The 17,602-nt window shown below is 58.3% G+C and overlaps 2 protein-coding genes across 8 annotated transcripts in view; both read left to right on the top strand.

The window, feature by feature from the left end:
- Window positions 1–440, top strand: part of PPP1R27 (protein phosphatase 1 regulatory subunit 27) — a 2,136-nt gene extending 1,696 nt beyond the window's left edge. The window contains exon 3 of the mRNA XM_025363580.1: window positions 81–440. Within this exon, the coding sequence (XP_025219365.1) occupies window positions 81–204 (124 nt within the window). The 3' untranslated portion in view covers window positions 205–440. The remainder of the gene's footprint in view (window positions 1–80) is intronic.
- Window positions 441–643: 203 nt separating this feature from the next.
- On the top strand, window positions 644–12,212 carry MCRIP1 (MAPK regulated corepressor interacting protein 1). Of its 7 annotated transcripts, XM_025363584.1 has the most exons (7): window positions 645–695; window positions 8,152–8,287; window positions 10,108–10,163; window positions 10,258–10,376; window positions 11,117–11,218; window positions 11,318–11,420; window positions 11,721–12,212. In XM_025363584.1, exons 2-6 carry the CDS (start codon window positions 8,273–8,275, stop codon window positions 11,380–11,382), a joined length of 357 nt encoding a protein of 118 aa, XP_025219369.1. In that variant the 5' UTR covers window positions 645–695; window positions 8,152–8,272; the 3' UTR covers window positions 11,383–11,420; window positions 11,721–12,212. The 7 variants fall into 7 exon arrangements, with proteins under 7 accessions (XP_025219371.1, XP_025219370.1, XP_025219372.1 ...); XM_025363586.1 differs by lacking the exon at window positions 8,152–8,287 and having other exon boundaries at window positions 644–695; XM_025363585.1 differs by lacking the exon at window positions 8,152–8,287 and having other exon boundaries at window positions 644–695; window positions 11,318–12,212.
- Window positions 12,213–17,602: the final 5,390 nt, after the last annotated feature.

Genomic DNA, 17,602 nt, shown 5'->3' with positions numbered 1-17,602 from the left:
ACTCTGGCCCTCTGACCTGGGTGGGGGCGAGCACTCTCCCGGCTCCTCCCCGCTTCAGCCAGGGCGACTTTGCACCCCAGGTACCTTATCTCCCTGGGAGCGGACAGGGACGCAGCCAACGACGATGGCGACCTGCCCTCCGACCTCATCGACCCGGACTTCAAGGAGCTGGTGGAGCTCTTCAAAGGGGCCACGATGGACTGAGCCAGCTCTGCCCGCCCGCCCCCGCGCCCAGGGCCGCCTCCCTGGGGAAGCCGCGCTTCGCCCCGGGGCCAGCACGTGCCCCACCCGTGGGCCAGGGGCGGCCGGACCCGTCCCTCCACGACCCCGCCACCCCTCCTAGGCCTGGCTTTGTCTCCAGGTGAATTTTTTACTGTGACACTTTTTACTTTTTCAATAAACGTGACTCCCAGGTGAGGGGGCCTGGGTCTACACAGGTGGTGCTTGTGGTGGTGTCCTGATTACTGGGCTCCCGCCGCTGCCGGTGGCCAGCGGCACTCACCGTCCAGGCCGCGCCGGCCCAGAGCTGCCGCCACGAGCCCCGACCCCGCCCGGGAATCCCGGCCGCCCCCGCCCTCCGCGTGCCGGGCGGTCACGTGGGAGCGCGCTGCGTCTGCGCCTGCGCAGCCAGCGGTGGCGTCACTTCCGGCGGGGCCTCCCAGCTGGAAGAGGCGGTGGCGGCGGGTCGGGGTGAGGTGAGGCGGGTGCGGCGCCGGGCGGCGGGGACGGGGCGGGGCGGGCGCGGCTGGGCCCCGCCCTGGTGTCGCCGGGCTGCAGCGGGTGCCCTGCAGGGCCGGGCGGGGCCGGGCGCGGGGGAGTGGCCGAGCGGCCGGGGTCCGAGGGAGGGGCCCGCGTTCCTTGCCCGGCACCTGCAGGAGGGCGCGGCCCGCGGGGCACTTGGGAGCGCGCGTGGGGAGGGCGCGACTCGGACTGAGCGCCTTTCCCGCCCAGGCCGGGGCAGGGGCCGGGGACCCAGCGCGGCCGCACGCTCGCGGAGGGCCCGCCTTCTGCCACCGTCGGGGCTCTGGGGCTGACAGAGCCCCGCTTTCTCCCGGCGGGACCGTGCCTGAGGATGCCTCCGACTCTCGGAGCCCCGCGGGCCGGGCCGTCCGCATTCTTCTGTCCATTTTCCGGCCTTGCCCGCTTTCCCGTTTACCCAGGCAGTGGTGCTGGGCCTAACGGGGAGAACGGGGCCTCCGCCTGCCTTCGAGGCACTCACTGGGCGGTGGTTGTGACCGCGGGGGCGGCAGCCACACGGGGCACGGGCTGTGCTTCTCTCCGTCCTGCCCCAGGGTAGCCGTCGCAGAAAGGTGGTCTTTGAGCTGGACCCCCAAGGATGAGTAGGATAGTTATGGGCAGAGAACACTGCTTGACCAAAGGCCTTGAGGTGTAAACGGGGACCAGTGAGTGGACTTTGGGTGGGATGTGGCGAGAAGATGTAGAGAGGGTGGGAGGTGGGACGTGAAGAAGAGCCAACTCTTCCTGAAAGACGGGGCTGGATCTGGGGCGAGTCAGGGGAGGTTGTGGTTTGAGTGGGATCAGGATGGGGAGGAGGGCGCACATGCTTAGTCTGTTGCTGCCACCACCCAGGGGAGAGGGTGAGGAGGTGGGGCAACACTTAGAGGCTTTCTCCGGGGGTCTTCAAGGAACCACGAGATGCCAGTGTATCAGCTGTGACAGCGGTATCCTTGTGCGCCTGCTTGGGTAGTAGATCATATTCTAGCCTGATTGGCTGAAAAAGACACAGAACACGAAGAGAAAGTGGAGTCTTAGAAACTTTGAATCTCAGAAACTCCAGAGGAGCACAGAATAGCGATGGCGTCACTGATTCTAACTCTGCAACCTCACAATATTGTCACGTTGCTGGAGTGTTACCTCATGTCCTGTTCTTAGGCATGTGGCTGTGTGGGGGAAAGAATTTGAGACTGGGAGGCCAGAGACTGGGGTTCTGTCCCCTCTCCACCAGGAAGTCTCTGAAGCCCTTGGGTCCCCTGGAGGAGGAAGGTTCTATATAGTTCTACCCAATAAGACTCCCCTCCCTATCTGGAGGGAGGGCCAGTCTCTGAGCAAAGCCACACGGGTATCAGTGGGGAATGGGGCTTTCAGGGAGTCAGAAATCTGCTGTGAGGTGCAGGCAGAGTGGAGGCAGGCTTTGGGGAGGCTGAGGCCAGCTGCAGCATTCGGGCCGAGCCCCAACTGCTGTAGCCCTGGAGGCCCTGGCAGGGGCACCGCTGCTTGGTGGCAGGCTCCTTCAGCGCCGAACTGGGAGTTCTCAGGGTGTCTTTCTGGCCCAGCTGTGGGGACGTGGGCAGTGCGTGTAAGGAGGACCCAGTGTGGTGGCTGCCCTGCCCTTAGTCCCTGACAAGTGTTTGCGTGGCTGGTGGCAGTCTCTTCTTTCTGTCCCCAGTGCTTTTCTGTGCCTCCACCTCCCTAGGAGTGGGCTGATTGTACTTTCCAGTTTTCCCAGAAGAGTTGTTTCTGTTTTTTGTTTTTGTTTTTGTTTTTGAGGCGGAGTCTCGCTCTGCCGCCCAGGCTGGAGTGCAGTGGCCGGATCTCAGCTCACTGCAAGCTCCGCCTCCCGGGTTCACGCCATTCTCCTGCCTCAGCCTCCCGAGCAGCTGGGACTGCAGGCGCCCGCCACCTCGCCCGGCTAGTTTTCTGTCTTTTTTTAGTAGAGTCGGGGTTTCACCGTGTCAGCCAGGATGGTCTCGATCTCCTGACCTCGTGATCCGCCCGTCTCGGCCTCCCAAAGTGCTGGGATTACAGGCTTGAGCCACCGCGCCCGGCCAGAAGAGTTGTTTCATGCTTAATAATCATCAGCATCCCTTTCATTCTTTTTTTTTTTTTTGAGGGCAGAGAGCAGAGATGCGGCACTTTTTTTTTTTTTTTGAGATGGAGTCTTGCTCTGTCTCTGTCTTCCAAACTGGAGTGCAGTGGCATGATCTCCCCTCACTGCAGCCTCTGCCTCCCGGGTTTAAAGTGATTCACCTGCCTCAGACTCCTTAGAAGCTGGGATTACAGGTGCATACCACCATGCCTGGCTAACTTTTTTTTTTTTTTTCTGAGATACAGTCTCGCTCTGTTGCCCAGACTGGAGTGCAGTGGCGTGATCTCGGCTCACTGTAACCTCCGCTTCCTGGGTTCAAGTGATTCTCCTGCCTCAGCTTCCCAAATAGCTGGGACTACAGGCATGTGCTACCACGCCCAGCTAATTTTTGTATTATTTAGTAGAGATGGGGTTTCGCTGTATGTTGGCCAGGCTGGTCTCGAACTCCTGACCTCAGGTGATCCGCCCACCTCAGCCCCCCAAAGTGCTGGAATTACAAGCTGAGCCACTGCACCCTGCCTAATTTTTTTTTTTTTTTTTTTTTTTTTTTTTTTTTTTTTAGTAGCGATGGGGTTTCACCATGTTGGCAAGGCTGGTCTCAAACGCCTAACCTCTGGTAATCTGCCCACCTCAGCCTCCCAGAGTGCTGGGATTGCAGGCGTGAGTCACCACACCTGGTAGAGATGGGGCTCTTTCTATGTTTCCCAGGCCGGTCTTGAACTCCTGGCCTCCCAAAGTGCTAGGATTACCACCACACCTAGCCCCTTTCTTTTTTCTTTTTCTTTTTCTTTTTTTTTTTTTTGAGACAAAGTCTCACTCTTTTACCCCAGGCTGGAGTGCAATGGCGCGATCTCGGCTCACTGCAACCTCTGCCTCCAGAGTTCAAGCGATTCTCCTGCCTCAGCCTCCCGAGTAGGTGGGATTACAGGCGCCTGCCGCCACGCCTGGCTAATTTTTGTATTTTTAGTTGACATGGGGTTTCTCCATGTTGGCCAGGCTGGTCTCGAACTTCTGACCTCAGGTGATCCGCCCGCCTCAGCCTCCCAAAGTGCTGGGATTACAGGTGTGAGCCACCGGAGTCTGTCTCCCAGGCTGGAGTGCAGTGGCACGATCTCGGCTCACTGCAAGCTCCACCTTCTGGGTTCACGCCATTCTCCTGCCTCAGCCTCCTGAGTAGCTGGGACTACAGGCGTCCACCACCACGCCTGGCTAATTTTTTGTATTTTTAGTAGAGACGGGGTTTCATTGTGTTAGCCAGGATGGTCTCGATCTCCTGACCTCGTGATCTGCCTGCCTCGGCCTCCCAAAGTGCTGGGATTACAGGCATGAGCCAATGCGCCTGGCCCCTTTTGTTCTTAACAACATCCAGTTGAACGATGTGGCACATGCTTGTCCTGTCCATCATTGTATTGGATAAGGAGCCACAGAGACCTCACTGAGCTGCTCGCTTCCCATGGCTGTGCTTCTGTCCCTATTGGAGCAGGCGAGCATCCCTGTGGGCTGCATCACTTTGAATGAGGATGCCGAGGCTCAGAGGAGCTTTCCTGGGGCCCCAGAGTAGGGTAATACCTGCAGCCCAGTAGGCCAGGCTCTGTAGGCTGGACAGCCACAGAAGTAGGCGGTCAGGCCCTGCAGAATGCACAGACCTGCAGGTCGCCTGCACTCTGGGTGGCTGGTGGCAGGTGGTCCTGTGGCAAAGGCTGTTGGGGCAGGAGTGGAGCAGCAGGTGACACCTAATGAAACAAGTTGGGGCTGGACAGCCGGCTTGATGGCAGCAGAGGGCCTGGGTGACACCCTAGTGGTAAGTGACTTGGGGAAAGGGTGTCAGGAAGATCATGTAGACATCAGTGTCTACCCGTGCTCACACTGGGGGTCTGGAACCGGAGGTTATTCTAGCCCTGGGTGGGGTGGGGTGGAGTGGCATGGGGTGTGGAAGACTTTGAGGGGAAGGGGAGAAAGTACCTAAATACTGTGTAGCTTGAGGGGCTCTGGAAGGGTGGTCCTGGGCCAGGAGAGTGTCATCAAGGGTCCTCCCATGTGAGACCCCAGCTGCGCTATATTTCATGCGCTATATTATGAGCTGCGCTATATTTCACAGTACACTGAGAAAGAAAAACCACCATTGGTTAAACTCAGACGTGTTAGCAATCGTCAGGTACAACCCAGTTTCAAAGATATTAAAATATGAAAACTATGAAGGAAAACTCTCAGAGGCAGTGGGGCGTGGTGTAGCGACTGAGGAGTACAGGGCTGTGGCCGGGACATGGGCACGCTCGGTCTTCATTCTGACTGAAAGAGGGAAGGAGAATGGGACTGAGGCATTGCCTGACCCTCCCTCGCTGCTCTCACCCTGGTGGTGGCCCAGGTGGGATGAAGGCTGGGGAGCTGGGCTGGGTAGGGTCTCGAGACCTCTGAAGTGGGGCTGTCTCTCTGGGTTGAATGGAGCCCCCTTCCTCCCACCCTTCACCTATGGTCAGCCTCGGTCAGGCCACCACTCCCCTTTACCTGGGCAGCTGAGCAACAGGTCAGTGTCCTGCTGGCTCAGGGGCCGCCACCTCAGGTGGCCATCTGCCGTGTGCTAAGTCTTTTCAGGCTGTCCCCGGCGCTTCTCTGGGCCTGTACCATTGTCCCCTGCTCACTCTCACCCACTGTGGTCCTGGGTCCCTCCACATCCACCATCTCAGGGATGCATGCATGTTGTGCCTCAGGGTTCCCCATGCTTAGCCAGACACCAGCCTCTGCCCACTGGGCCTAAGCTAGGGCTGAGCTGCCTACGAGCCACACTTCCTGCCCTCCCCCCTCAGCTGTGTGCCTCACTGTGCTTGGCCGCCCCGCTAAGGTTGTTGGAGGCCTTCTCATTGTGGCTCCATGGTGACCTCTCGGGTCAGAGCTCGCTTGACCTCCAGCCGTCTCCGTGGAGGGCTCCTTCCTGCCCTCACAGACACCGTCCTGGCGCTGGCTCCGGTTCTGTCTGTGCCTCGGCCCTCTGCAGCTTCCTCCCGTGCTGTGTGTCTCAGGGCCTGTCTGTGGCCCCTCAGGTCCTGCCTCTTGTGCTTGGTGTCCGTCTGCTGCAGGGGCTGTGGTGCCCCCTCCGGATGCTGATTCCCTTATGGGAATAGGCCAGGTGTGCACTGATACCCTTCGGCGATGGCTCTTCCCTTGGTAATTACAAGTGGAGATTCTCCAGCTGTCCTTGTGTGCGTCTTGGCTGTGTGTACCTAGGAGCAGAATGGCTGGGTCATAGAGTGTGCACAGATACTTGATTTTTAATGGAAAATTTCTTCGGGGTCAGAATTGGGCAATTCTGACCCAGAAGAAATTGACCCAGAAGAACTGGGCAGAGCCCCAGGAGGCAGTGAGGCTGAGTGAACTGCAGAACAGGTCTCTGGCCTCTTGGGAACTGCTGGCACATCCAGCAAAGCCTGGGGCTATGTGTGCAGGAATGGAGCCAGCTTGAGGCCTGGGGGTAGTCGCTGAGCTGGAAAGCCTGGGGCTATGTGTGCAGGGGTGGGGCCAGCATGAGGTCTGGGGGGTCACCGAGCTGGAAAGCCTGCGGCTATATGTGCAGGGTTGAGGGGGAAGGGGGCAGCAGGCAGGCCCTGGGGATCGCTGAGCTGGAGGAAGTAGGAAGTAGGAAGAGGTGGGAAGGGCTCCTTGTGTCTGGGAAGACTTAGAGGACACAGCCTGTGGTGTTGAGGGTGTGGGTAAATTTCTTCTACTAACAAGAGGGGGCAAACGGGACTCCTTATTGACTTAAAAAATGTATGGGTGCGGCCGGGAGCGGTGGCTCAAGCCTGTAATCCGAGCACTTTGGGAGGCCAAGGCAGGCGGATCACGAGGTCAGGAGATCGAGACCATCTTGGCTAACACGGTGAAACCCCATCTCTACTAAAAATACAAAAAATTAGCCAGGCGCGGTGGCGGGCGCCTGTAGTCCCAGCGACTCGGGAGGCTGAGTCAGGAGAATGGCGTGAACCCGGGAGGTGGAGCTTGCAGTGAGCCGAGATCTCACCACTGCACTCCAGCCTGGGCAACAGAGCGAGACTCCGTCTCAAAAAAAAAAAAAAAAAAGTATGGGTGCACAATAGGTGTATATGTTTATGGGGTTTTAAATTTGTTTATTTAGAGACAGAGTCTCGTTCTGTCACCCAGGCTGGAGTCCAGTGGTATGATCATGGCTCACCACAGCCTCCACCTCGCAGTCTCAGGCAATCCTACCACCTCAGCCATCACTCCTGGCGAAGTTTTTATGTTTTTGTAGAAATGGGATTTTGCGGCCGGGCGCGGTGGCTCAAGCCTGTAATCCCAGCACTTTGGGAGGCCGAGACGGGCGGATCACGAGGTCAGGAGATCGAGACCATCCTGGCTAACACAGTGAAACCCTGTCTCTACTAAAAAATACAAAAAACTAGCTGGGCGAGGTGGCGGGTGCCTGTAGTCCCAGCTACTCGGGAGGCTGAGGCAGGAGAATGGCATAAACCCGGGAGACGGAGCTTGCAGTGAGCTGAGATCCGGCCACTGCACTCCAGCCTGGGCGGCAGAGCGAGACTCCGTCTCAAAAAAAAAAAAAAAAAAGAAATGGGATTTTGCCATGTTGCCCAGGCTGGTCTTGAACTCTTGGGCTCAAGTGATCTGCCCTCTTCAGCCTCCCAAAGTGTTAGGATTACAGGCCGATTTTAATAGGCCAACAACTGTGCCTGGCCTTTTTTGTTTTTTGTTTTTTGAGATGGACTTTTACCCTGTCACCTAAGCTGGAGTGCAGTGGTGTGATCTCGGCTCACTGCAACCTCCACATCCCAGGTTCGAGTACTTCTCCTGCCTCAGCCTCCTGAGTAGCTGGGACCCCAGGCACCCACCACCATGTCTGGCTAATTTTTGTATTTTTAGTAGAGACAGGGTTTCACCATGTTGGCCAGGCTGGTCTTGAATTCCTGACGTTGTGATCCACCCGCCTCAGCCTTCCAAAGTGCTGGAATTACAGGTGTGAGCCACCAGGCCCGGCCTTTTTTTTTTTTTTTTTTTTTTTTTTCCCGAGTCGGAGTCTTGCTCTGTCACCCAGGCTGGAGTGCATTGGCGCGATCTCAGCTCACTGCAACCTCCATTTCCCGGGTTCAAGCAATTCTCCTGTCTCAGCCTCCCGAGTAGTGGTGCCTGCCACAGCCAGCTAATTTTTGTATTTTTAGTAGAGATAGGATTTCACCATGTTCACCAGGCTGCTCTCAAACTCCTGACCTCAGGTGATCCACCTGCCTCAACCTCCCAAAGTGTTGCAATTACAAGCGTGAGCCACCATGCCTGGGCTTTTTTTTTTTTTTTTGACACAGGGTCTTGCTCTGTTGCCTGGACTGGAGTGCAGTGCCACGATCTTGGCTCACTGCAGCCTTGACCTCCTGGGCTCAAGCAGTCCTCCCACCCCAGCCTCTGAGTCGCTGGGACTACAAGTGCATGCTGCCACACCAGGTGTGTTCAGATGGGTGTGTGCAGCATGTGTGTGGGCAGATATGTACAGACAGGTGTGTGCAGGCACAGACGGTTGTGTGTAGGCATGTGTGTGTGGCAGGTGTATTCAGCTAAGGTGTGTGGGGGCAGGTATGTGTGTGTGTGCGCCTGCCTGCATGCACGCAGCAAGGCAAAGGAAGCCCTGGAAGGGTAGTTGCTTGGGAGGATGTGGGGCCATCAGTGGGATCTGGGGCAGGAGTGACAACCGAGCTCAGCAGGGGACCCCAGGCCAAAGGTGTGGCTGCATAAAAGCCAAGTCACCACTGGAGGCAGAGGATGCATGGGGAGAAGAGCCACTGGGGAGGGCAGGCTGGGAGGCAGGTACCCCTGAAGCAGCAGTCGGTCAGTGGTGAGAGCCAGCAGGGGGCGAGGCAGGGGACTGGCCAGTCCACCTGTTAACCTGAGCTCTGCCATTCTCTGTAACGGGAGCTTCCCAGGAGGTAGCGTGTCCCTGTGGACCCTCAACCCAAACAGGCCTTTCCCTGCATTCTCTGGTGTTCGTGGGCTGGAGTCCCTGGCACGAGGACTGGGCAGAGAGATCCCAGAGTCCAAGAAAGGAGAGGTGACTTTGTGAGCAAATGGGTGCTGCCATGGTGGGGGAGCCCCTGGCCCTATTTGGACCCCACTCCTGGCCTGGGATGGGGCACAGAGTTCCAGGGCTGGGAGCTGGTTTTCTGCTCTTTGCTGGTTTTGCCCTTGAGCTGTGGGCTTCTGATCGCATGTGGTGTTTGAGGGCTGGACCACTGACATGAGGTGGAACGGGCCAGAGAGGACTCGAAGCTTCAGTGCTCTTGGCGCTCTGTGAGTGCAGCAGCCATGTGCCCTGGAGTATCTGCTGCCTTGGTCCCTGGGGTGGGCAGGGGAGTCGCTTGTGCTAAAAGCCCCCTCCTGGGAATCCTGGGACTCCCTTCCCCGAGAACCTGGATTTGCCCCCTGTGGAACAGGGCAGGCTGGAGACTAGCCGTGTTGGCTTCCCCACCTTGGGGTTGTGTGTCCTCAGCTGGAGTGGGGACACTGTCCAGCCTGCCAGTGTGGGCGTCTGAGCCTCAAAATAGACTCCCTTTCTCCAGAGCTGTGGATTCCCCTGGGCTGAGAGGATGTAAACGGGCAGCAGCCCAGGGTCCTGGTCACAGGTCAGGCCCGGCAGCTTCCTCCAGGGTCACCCCCTCTGCCCACCAGGGGAGTTGGAGTTTGGTTCCATCTGCAGGGTGCTGATGCGGTTCATGCTCCAGGGAACCAGGAAGCTGAGTCTGGGTAGGTGCTGTGGAGCTGGGATCACTGTTAGGAAGCTCATCCCCATTTTACGGAAAGGAAATCAAGGCTCAGCGGAAGCTATGTGCCCAGCCTTGCACCAGGGAGAGCAGGGCCGGTTTCCTCAGGTGCTATAGGCGCTCTGCTGCAGTGAGAAGCAGCCAGACATCAGAGATGCTGACGGTCCCACCAGCCCGTGGCGGGAGGGGCTGTGGCCACGGTGCTCCCGGTGCTGGGGCTGAGGCCTCCACGTCTTGCAGAGCTCAGGCTGCTGAGTGGGCTTGATTGCTTCAAGTCGTGTGTGTGTCTGGCTGGCTCTGGCCAGCTCCCTGATACCTCCTGGGGTTGCCTGGAGCCCACTGGCTGCCCATGGCTGGACCCCAGCCTGTGGGGGACCCCCTGGTAGGCAGGGAGACTATGCGCTTTGTTCACATCTGAAGGGAGGAGGCAGGTGTACCCTGTGCCTCCCCCTCCTCCCATGCTGGAGAGGGTGGCCCTGCATCCCACTCCTGCGCTGGCTTCTGTTTCAGAGGCTGAGGGGATCTGGCGGTGGAGCGCTAGGATCAGACGCCCCCGCAATGACCAGGTGGGTCTCAGGCAGGTGGGGTGGTCTCCACCGGGGCGGGGGTGTGGGTTCCCACCCTGCTGCGTGCCCTGCCTCATGCGCCAGGCTCCCCCAGCTCCCCCGTCTCCAGAGTCGTGTACAACGGCAAGAGGACCAGCAGCCCCCGCTCCCCACCCAGCAGCAGCGAGATCTTCACCCCAGCCCACGAGGAGAACGTCCGCTTCATTTACGAAGGTGGGTGCGCCTGCCACACCCAGCTCCTGCCCTGTCCTTGACAGAGTCAGCTCTGCCCCCAGCCCAGGACCCAGGTTTCTGAGGAATCTCCTGCAGCCCCTGCCCCTGCTTCTCCATCACTGTGTCCACAGCCTTCAGGGCCCAGGCAGGTAGGGGTGGCCGAGGGGACCCTGTGTGGAGAGGAGACCTGCTTCTGATCATGGGGGAACCCAGGAGGAGGGGCTGGGAGTGGGCCTTGCCCCAGATAGAGGCTGCGTTGGGAGCCAGTCATCCATGCTAGCAGTGCTAAAGGAGCTTGCTGGAGAAAGGGAGGGGCCTTTGAAGACAGATAGGCACGCACCCAGCCATGAATGGGCCAGGAGGTGGTTGTCTGGGATTAGGGGAGTGTGTGATGTGTTGGGGCTGGGGAGGTGCGTGGATGAGGTGGGAAAGGTAGAGGCCTAGCTGAGGAGGTTGTGCTGCCCCCGAGGTGCAGGGAAGCCTGGGGTAGGGTCATAGGGGTCCCTTCGATCACAGTCCTGGTCATCTTGTGGGGAAGGGACAGGTCTGCCGGAGGAGCAGGGATGGGGTCTACAGGTGAGTGAGGCTGGGGTGGGCAGAGGGCTGTGGGGGAGCATGGAGGACACTTCTGAGGGAGAGAAGGGTCTGGGAGGGCAGGAGCTGAGGGTAGGCACTCTCCTGATGTGGATGCCACCCCCTGGGGCAGGGGACTCTGAGCACACTGCCCTCTGCCTCTGCAGCCTGGCAGGGCGTGGAGCGAGACCTGCGAAGCCAGGTGCCGGGCGGCGAGCGGGGTCTGGTGGAGGAGTATGTGGAGAAGGTCCCTAACCCCAGCCTGAAGAGTGAGTGGGGGCTGACCTGGGGGCAGGGCTGGGCCGGCAGGCTGGGCCTCACAGGCGGGGGGGCCTGTGCCTACCATCTACCGCGTTGTTCCCTGGCAGCCTTCAAGCCCATCGACCTGAGTGACCTGAAGCGCCGGAGCACGCAGGATGCCAAGAAGTCCTAGAGCGCCCAGCACCCCTCCCCGGCCTCTGGAAGATCAGGGTGCGAGGTGTCGGCTCCTTCCTGTCCTATGGCCCTGCTCCTGGGATGGGGGTGTCTTGCTCCAGCGGGCTGCAGACCGCAGCACCGGTGTGACTGACGGCTGAGGCCTCCCTCTCCTTCCCAAGTCCCCTCCTTCCTCCTCGGGGGTCTCAGGCTGCCCCCATCATGGGGGTCTGGGCCCTCCCCACCCTCCTGCCTTCCCCCAGCCACCTGGCTGCGTTTTTGAAGCTGCCTGGCCCCCAGGGACCCTGACCTGCCCTCTTTCCTCTCCCCTCACCCTCCTGTCCTTGGCCACTGCAGAATCAGGAGGGGAGAAGAAGGAGCCTCTGCTGCCCCCCAGGCTGCTGGGACTGGGCTGGTTTTGTCCTTGAAATGGCCAGGATACAGGACAAGGGCAGCCCCATCCCATCCAACCTGGGACCCCCCACAGACCCTTGCTGCTCCTGTGGCCTGGACACACTGGGGAGCTTCTCACACCTACCCCTACTGTCCAGCCTGGCCTGTTCCCTGAATCAGCTTCAAGATGGCACCAGCTCTTTGGGCCTAGGATACTGCCGGGCCCCCCAAAGGGGTCCCCAGCAGCCAGGCCTGGCCTCCTGGTATCTGTGGTCATAGTGGCCCATGGGTAGGGGCACCCAGGCTGACCCTGAGGTGCTGCTGCTGGGTCTGTCTTGGCTCTGGGGTATGCTGGGAGGGTCACCAGGTCCCTTTTTCTTCCTGTGCCCTCTGAAAGCCAAGTGTCTGTGTGGCTGTGGAGCTCCAGGGTCTGTTAATAAAGGCAGCGGCACTGGGCGTGGCCTCTTGGCGGTCTGTCAGGCCTCTGCCCCTGCAGCACGCATGCACAGCCAGCTCCTGGGCAGGGCTGGAAACCCCAGATCATGGTGAAGTTCCTCAAGCCCAGAAATTCTCAGTCTAAGGCACTGGGGGTGGTCAGGCCTCCTAGGGCAGGTGGTGGCGGGGAGGGCATTCTGGAGGGAGAGACTGGGCTGCCTGATACCCCCACCCTTGTTCTGCTACAGGGGCTCCTCAGGGGGCCCCAGAGGTAGTAGGCGCCACCCTGAACCCACCCTCTAGGGTACTGTGGGCCCTCCAGGAGCCGGCTCCTCCCCTGACCAGATGAAGGGGGTGCCGCTGGGCTCCTCCCCTGACCAGGTGAAGGGGGTGCCACGGCCCAGGAGAGAGCTGTGTGCACTTGACCTTCAAACCTGGAAGCCGCCCTGGCAGGCCAGACAGGGAAACTCGATTCCTGTTCCTGTTGGAAGCCAAACCAGAATTTATTCCAGGAACACCCTTTCCCAGAAGAGTGTGCGGGGCTTGAGTGGCCCCACAGGCGCCTCCTGGTGGGTGGGCTGGTGCAGGAGATGCTGGCGCAGGGCTGGCCTCCCTGGGGAGGAGGAGCTGGGAAGGGTGTTCCAGTAATAAACCAACCCAGCTTCTGCCTGGCAGCCAGTGTGCACAGCAGTACCCAGCCCCGAGCCAACTCCTTGTAAACACATGGCCTTACCTATCCCCTGTGGGCCTGTGAGTCCTTTGAGGAGCGTTTCCAGTGCCCACCAGGCTAGGGTGACCCAAGCTGCCCACTACTGTCGAGCAGATGCAGCTTGGGGGACACTACCACGGGGATGAGGGGCGGGCAGCTCACAACGGTCCTCATGCCATGTGCCCTCCACTCACTGAGCCTCCTAGGGACAAGGCCCCTCCCTGTGTGCCTTCTGTACAGTAGTAGCTGCCACGGCCAGCAGAGGTCCCGCAAAGAGGGGCCCATTCAAACATGGGATTCCTAGATTCCAGGAGGAGGAGGGGTGGTCTTGAGCCCTGGCCAGGACATTGCTACACCATGGCCATGAGCAGGTTGGAGTCTCAGCCTCGGTTTCTTCAGGTGGTGATGACTACCTACATCCTGGGTGACCCGGTGCTCGGTGCTTCTATCCCCATGAGTCACCTTGTGGGCGCACTTGACAAGGTGCTCAGCCCCACACAGCAAGCGTGACCCTCAGCCTTCGAGTGGGGGAGCCTGGGCTCTGCAGTCCGGGGCCTGGCACGCGGCCAGCCTGCCACAGTTTACCCCTCTGGGTTTTCTGTTTTTTGATTTTTTTTGTTTTGTTTTTGGGATGGAGCCTTGCTCTGTCACCAGAGCAAGTGACAGACAGGCTGGAGTGCAACGGCGTGATCTTGGCTCACTGCAGCCTCCACCTCCCAAGTTCAATGATTCTCCTGAGTCAGCCTCCCGAGGAGCTGAGACTGCAGGTGATCACCACCACGCCTGGCTGATTTTTTGTATTTTTGGTAGAGACGGGGTTTTGCCGTATTAGCCAGGATGGTTGCAAACTTCTGACCTCGTGATCCACCCACCTCAGCCTCCCAAAGTGCTGGGATTATAGACGTGAGCCACCGCGCCTGGCCTTTGGGTTCTTTTTCTTTTTTTTTTTTTTTTTAAAGCAAGTTTATTAAAGAAAAGGCCAGGCGCGGTGGCTAACACCTGTAATTCTAGCACTTTGGGAGGCTGTGACGAGTGGATCACAAGGTCAGGAGATTGTGACTATCCTGGCTAACAGTGAAACCCTATCTCTACTAAAAACACAAAAATTAGCCGGGTGTGTTGGTGGGCGCCTATAATCCCAGCTACTCAGGAGGCTGAGGCAGGAGAATCGCTTGAACCCGGGAGGCAGAGCTTGCAGTGAGCTGAGATCGCGCCACTGCACTCCAGCCTGGGTGACAGAGCGAGACTCCATCTCAAAAAAAAAAAAAAAAGGCTACTCTCCAGGCAAAGCAGCAGCAGTTTATCCCTCTGTACAGAGTGTGGGCTGTGGTGATCCAAAGGCCTCTCCCCTGCACGGGTGCTGGGACCCCTGGGTAGCACACAGGAGGTGCCGAGGGAGCTGCTTGTGTTGGGATACGGACTTGATTTGGGCTCTCCTGGGTCATCTTACACTGACTGGGCTCTGGAATCCGAGCCTTCTCTACCTACAGCTAGGGGGTGGAGCTCTGCCAGGTATGGCCTCAGCACCTGGGCGTGCCACCAGGAACCTTCAATTTGGAGATCTTTCTGCCAAGAACCCTTCAGAGGAGGGGGCCGGCCTGGCCAGGCACGTGCTGGGTAGAAGGGTGGGAGCCTGTTGGGAGCACTGAGTCCACGGTGTTGCTGGAGGCCCCACCCCTGCACTCTCCAGCCTGGTGCACCCCATGGGGGATGGAGATAGGGGTGAGGAGGGGGAGGGGTGCAGGAGAGGGGGCCTAACCTACCTGAGGGCTGGGGAGGTGCACCCACCGGGACCAGAGCTCTGACCCTGAAGCGAACTTGCTCTCCCATCACCTCTTCAGTGGACCACCCAATGAAGTCAGCTGTGCAGTTCCCACACAGTGGTCTTACCCCAGCAGTTTGCCTAATGGGGTGAGAACTCAGTGTAGTCACAAAGTGGGGGTCTCTCCTTTCAGCTTCAGGAGCAGATAAAGGGCTGCTAGAGAGGGCACGTCTCCCGTGGGCTGCGGGAGCTGACCATGGGGCCCGATCCCAGAGGGTTGTGGTCCTTCCACCCCAGCCTGTCCTTCAGCCCTGCTGCAGTGGAAACTGCCTTGTCCGTGCAAAGCACTGGGGCCCTCCAACCCTCACCCGGTCCTGGAGGCTGCTGGGCTAAGCAGCTGGAGACACTCCCCTTTCTGCAGTGAGGGCGACTTGGGAAAATGAGGCAACTGCAACCACTGCGTGTTATACTGTTGGCGTGTATACACGCGTCACAATCTGCTGTGTACCATTGGCATGCACACAGCACTATATCACTGCTGTGTCCTGTTGGCATGCACATGCACATGTCACAATCTGCTGTGTATCACTGGCGTGCACGCACATATCACTATCTGCTGTGTACTGTTGGCGTGCACGCGCACGTCACTGCTGGGTAGTGTTGGTGTGCACGCACACAGTCACTACTGTGTACCGTTGGTGTACACACAGGTCGCTATCTGCAGTGTACTGTTGGCATGCAGGCGCACACACAAGTGACTATTTGCTGTGTAGTTGCTTGCATGCACACGTCACTATCTGCTGGGTGGTGTTGGCATGAACACACGCACGTCACTATCTGCTGTGTGCCATTGGTGTACATGCACACACAAAGTCACTATCTGCTGTGTACTCTTGGCGTGCACACACGTCACTGTCTGCTGGGTAGTGTTGGTGTGCATGCGCACATATCACTATTTGCTGTGGGCTGTTGGCGTGCACACACCCACATCACCATCTGCTGTGTAGTGTTGGCGTGCACGCACACACATCACTATTTGCTATGTACTGTTGGCGTGCATGCACACATTTCACTATCTGCTGGGTAGTGTTGGCATGCACACACAAGTCACTATCTGCTGTGTACTGTTAGCATGCACGCACACACGTCACTATCTACTGTGTAGTGGCGTGTACGCACACGTCACTATCTGCTGTGTACCGTTGGTGTGCACGCACACTATCTGCTGTCGTTCAATGTTGGCAACTCCGTGGGGCAGGTTTTAGTATCCCAATTTACAAGTGAGGAAACAGAGACCTCTTTCAGGGGGGTTAAGCTCTTATGAAAATGGTAATTAATACTTATCGAGGCCGGGTGCGGTGGCTCACACCTGTATTCCCAGCACTTTGGGAGGCCGAGACGGGCGGATCACGAGGTCAGGAGATCGAGACCATCCTGGCGAACACAGTGAAACCCCGTCTCTACCAAAAATACAGAAAATTGGCCGGGCGCGGTGGCTCAAGCCTGTAATCCCAGCACTTTGGGAGGCCGAGACGGGTGGATCACGAGGTCAGGAGATGGAGACCATCCTGGCTAACATGGTGAAACCCCGTCTCTACTAAAAAAAATAACAAAAAACTAGCCGGGCGATGTGGCGGACGCCTGTAGTCCCAGCTACTCGGGAGGCTGAGGCAGGAGAATGGCGTGAACCCGGGAGGCGGAGCTTGCAGTGAGCTGAGATCCGGCCACTGCACTCCAGCCTGGGCGACAGAGCAAGACTCCGTCTCAAAAAAAAAAAAAAAAAATACAGAAAATTAACCAGCTGCGGTGGCGGGCGCCTGTAGTCCCAGCTACATGGGAGGCTGAGGCAGGAGAACAGCGTGAACCCAGGAGGCGGAGCTTGCAGTGAGCCGAGATTCCGCCACTGCACTCCAGCCTGGGCGACAGAGCAAGACTCCGTCTCAAAAAAAAAAAAAATACTTATCGAACATGAACAATTTCCTAATAGCCGATATATCCAGCTCACATTTCCCAAATGACTAAATTAGCACGTTCCTGGTGGGTTGTTGACAGCATGGGAAGGCAGAGCCCATGTGTCCCGAGCCTCCATCCATAACATGCCTCTCCTTTTCCGCCATTCGTGTAAGGACCCCTGGGCATTTGACAGTTGTGTATCCTACATTCTGCCTTTGGCCGGCTGCATCCTTGTGGTGTCAACAAAACCCTGTTTCCCCTGTACTTCTGTAAAGTGAGGTGTGGTGCAAAGGCCTGATTGGATTCCTAGGAGACTTCGGGTGACAAAGCATCTGGCCGCTGTGTGGGTCCGGGGTAGAAGCAGGGGTCCTGTTAGGAGGCTTCTGCAGTGGACAGTGGGAGGAAGAAGCTGGGGGGAGGGTGAGCAGCTCGGTGTGGACATCCAGCTGGACCTGCCAAGCTGCAAACTGGGTCTAAAGCGTGGATTCAGCAGGGCCACAGGCCGGGGAGAAAGAGTTTGCTGAGCACTGCTGATTTTTAAAAATTGATCAAGAAGAAATGAGGGTGGTGCCTGGTTCCTGGACACAACAGGGGGAGGAGAAGGAAAAGGAACAGCGGAGGGCAAGGTCAGAGAAACAGCAGGAAGGGGGAGGACCCGGGGCTGAGTGAATGCAGGGGGAGGACCCGGGGCTGAGTGCTGCCAGGACGTCTGGGGGTACTAGAGATGACCACTTTGAACTCTACACCTCATTCTTTTTTTTTTTTTTTTTTTTTGAGACGGAGTCTCGCGCTGTGTCACCCAGCCTGGAGTGCAGTGGCGCGATCTCGGCTCACTGCAAGCTCCGCCTCCCAGGTTTACGCCATTCTCCTGCCTCAGCCTCCGAGTAGCTGGGACTACAGGCGCCCGCCACCACGCCCGGCTAGTTTTTTGTATTTTTAGTAGAGACGGGGTTTCACCATGTTAGCCAGGATGGTCTCGATCTCCTG

The sequence above is a fragment of the Theropithecus gelada genome, chromosome 16 (assembly GCF_003255815.1).
Source record: "Theropithecus gelada isolate Dixy chromosome 16, Tgel_1.0, whole genome shotgun sequence".
NCBI lineage: Eukaryota > Metazoa > Chordata > Mammalia > Primates > Cercopithecidae > Theropithecus > Theropithecus gelada.
This window is presented reverse-complemented; position numbering and strand designations above follow the sequence as displayed.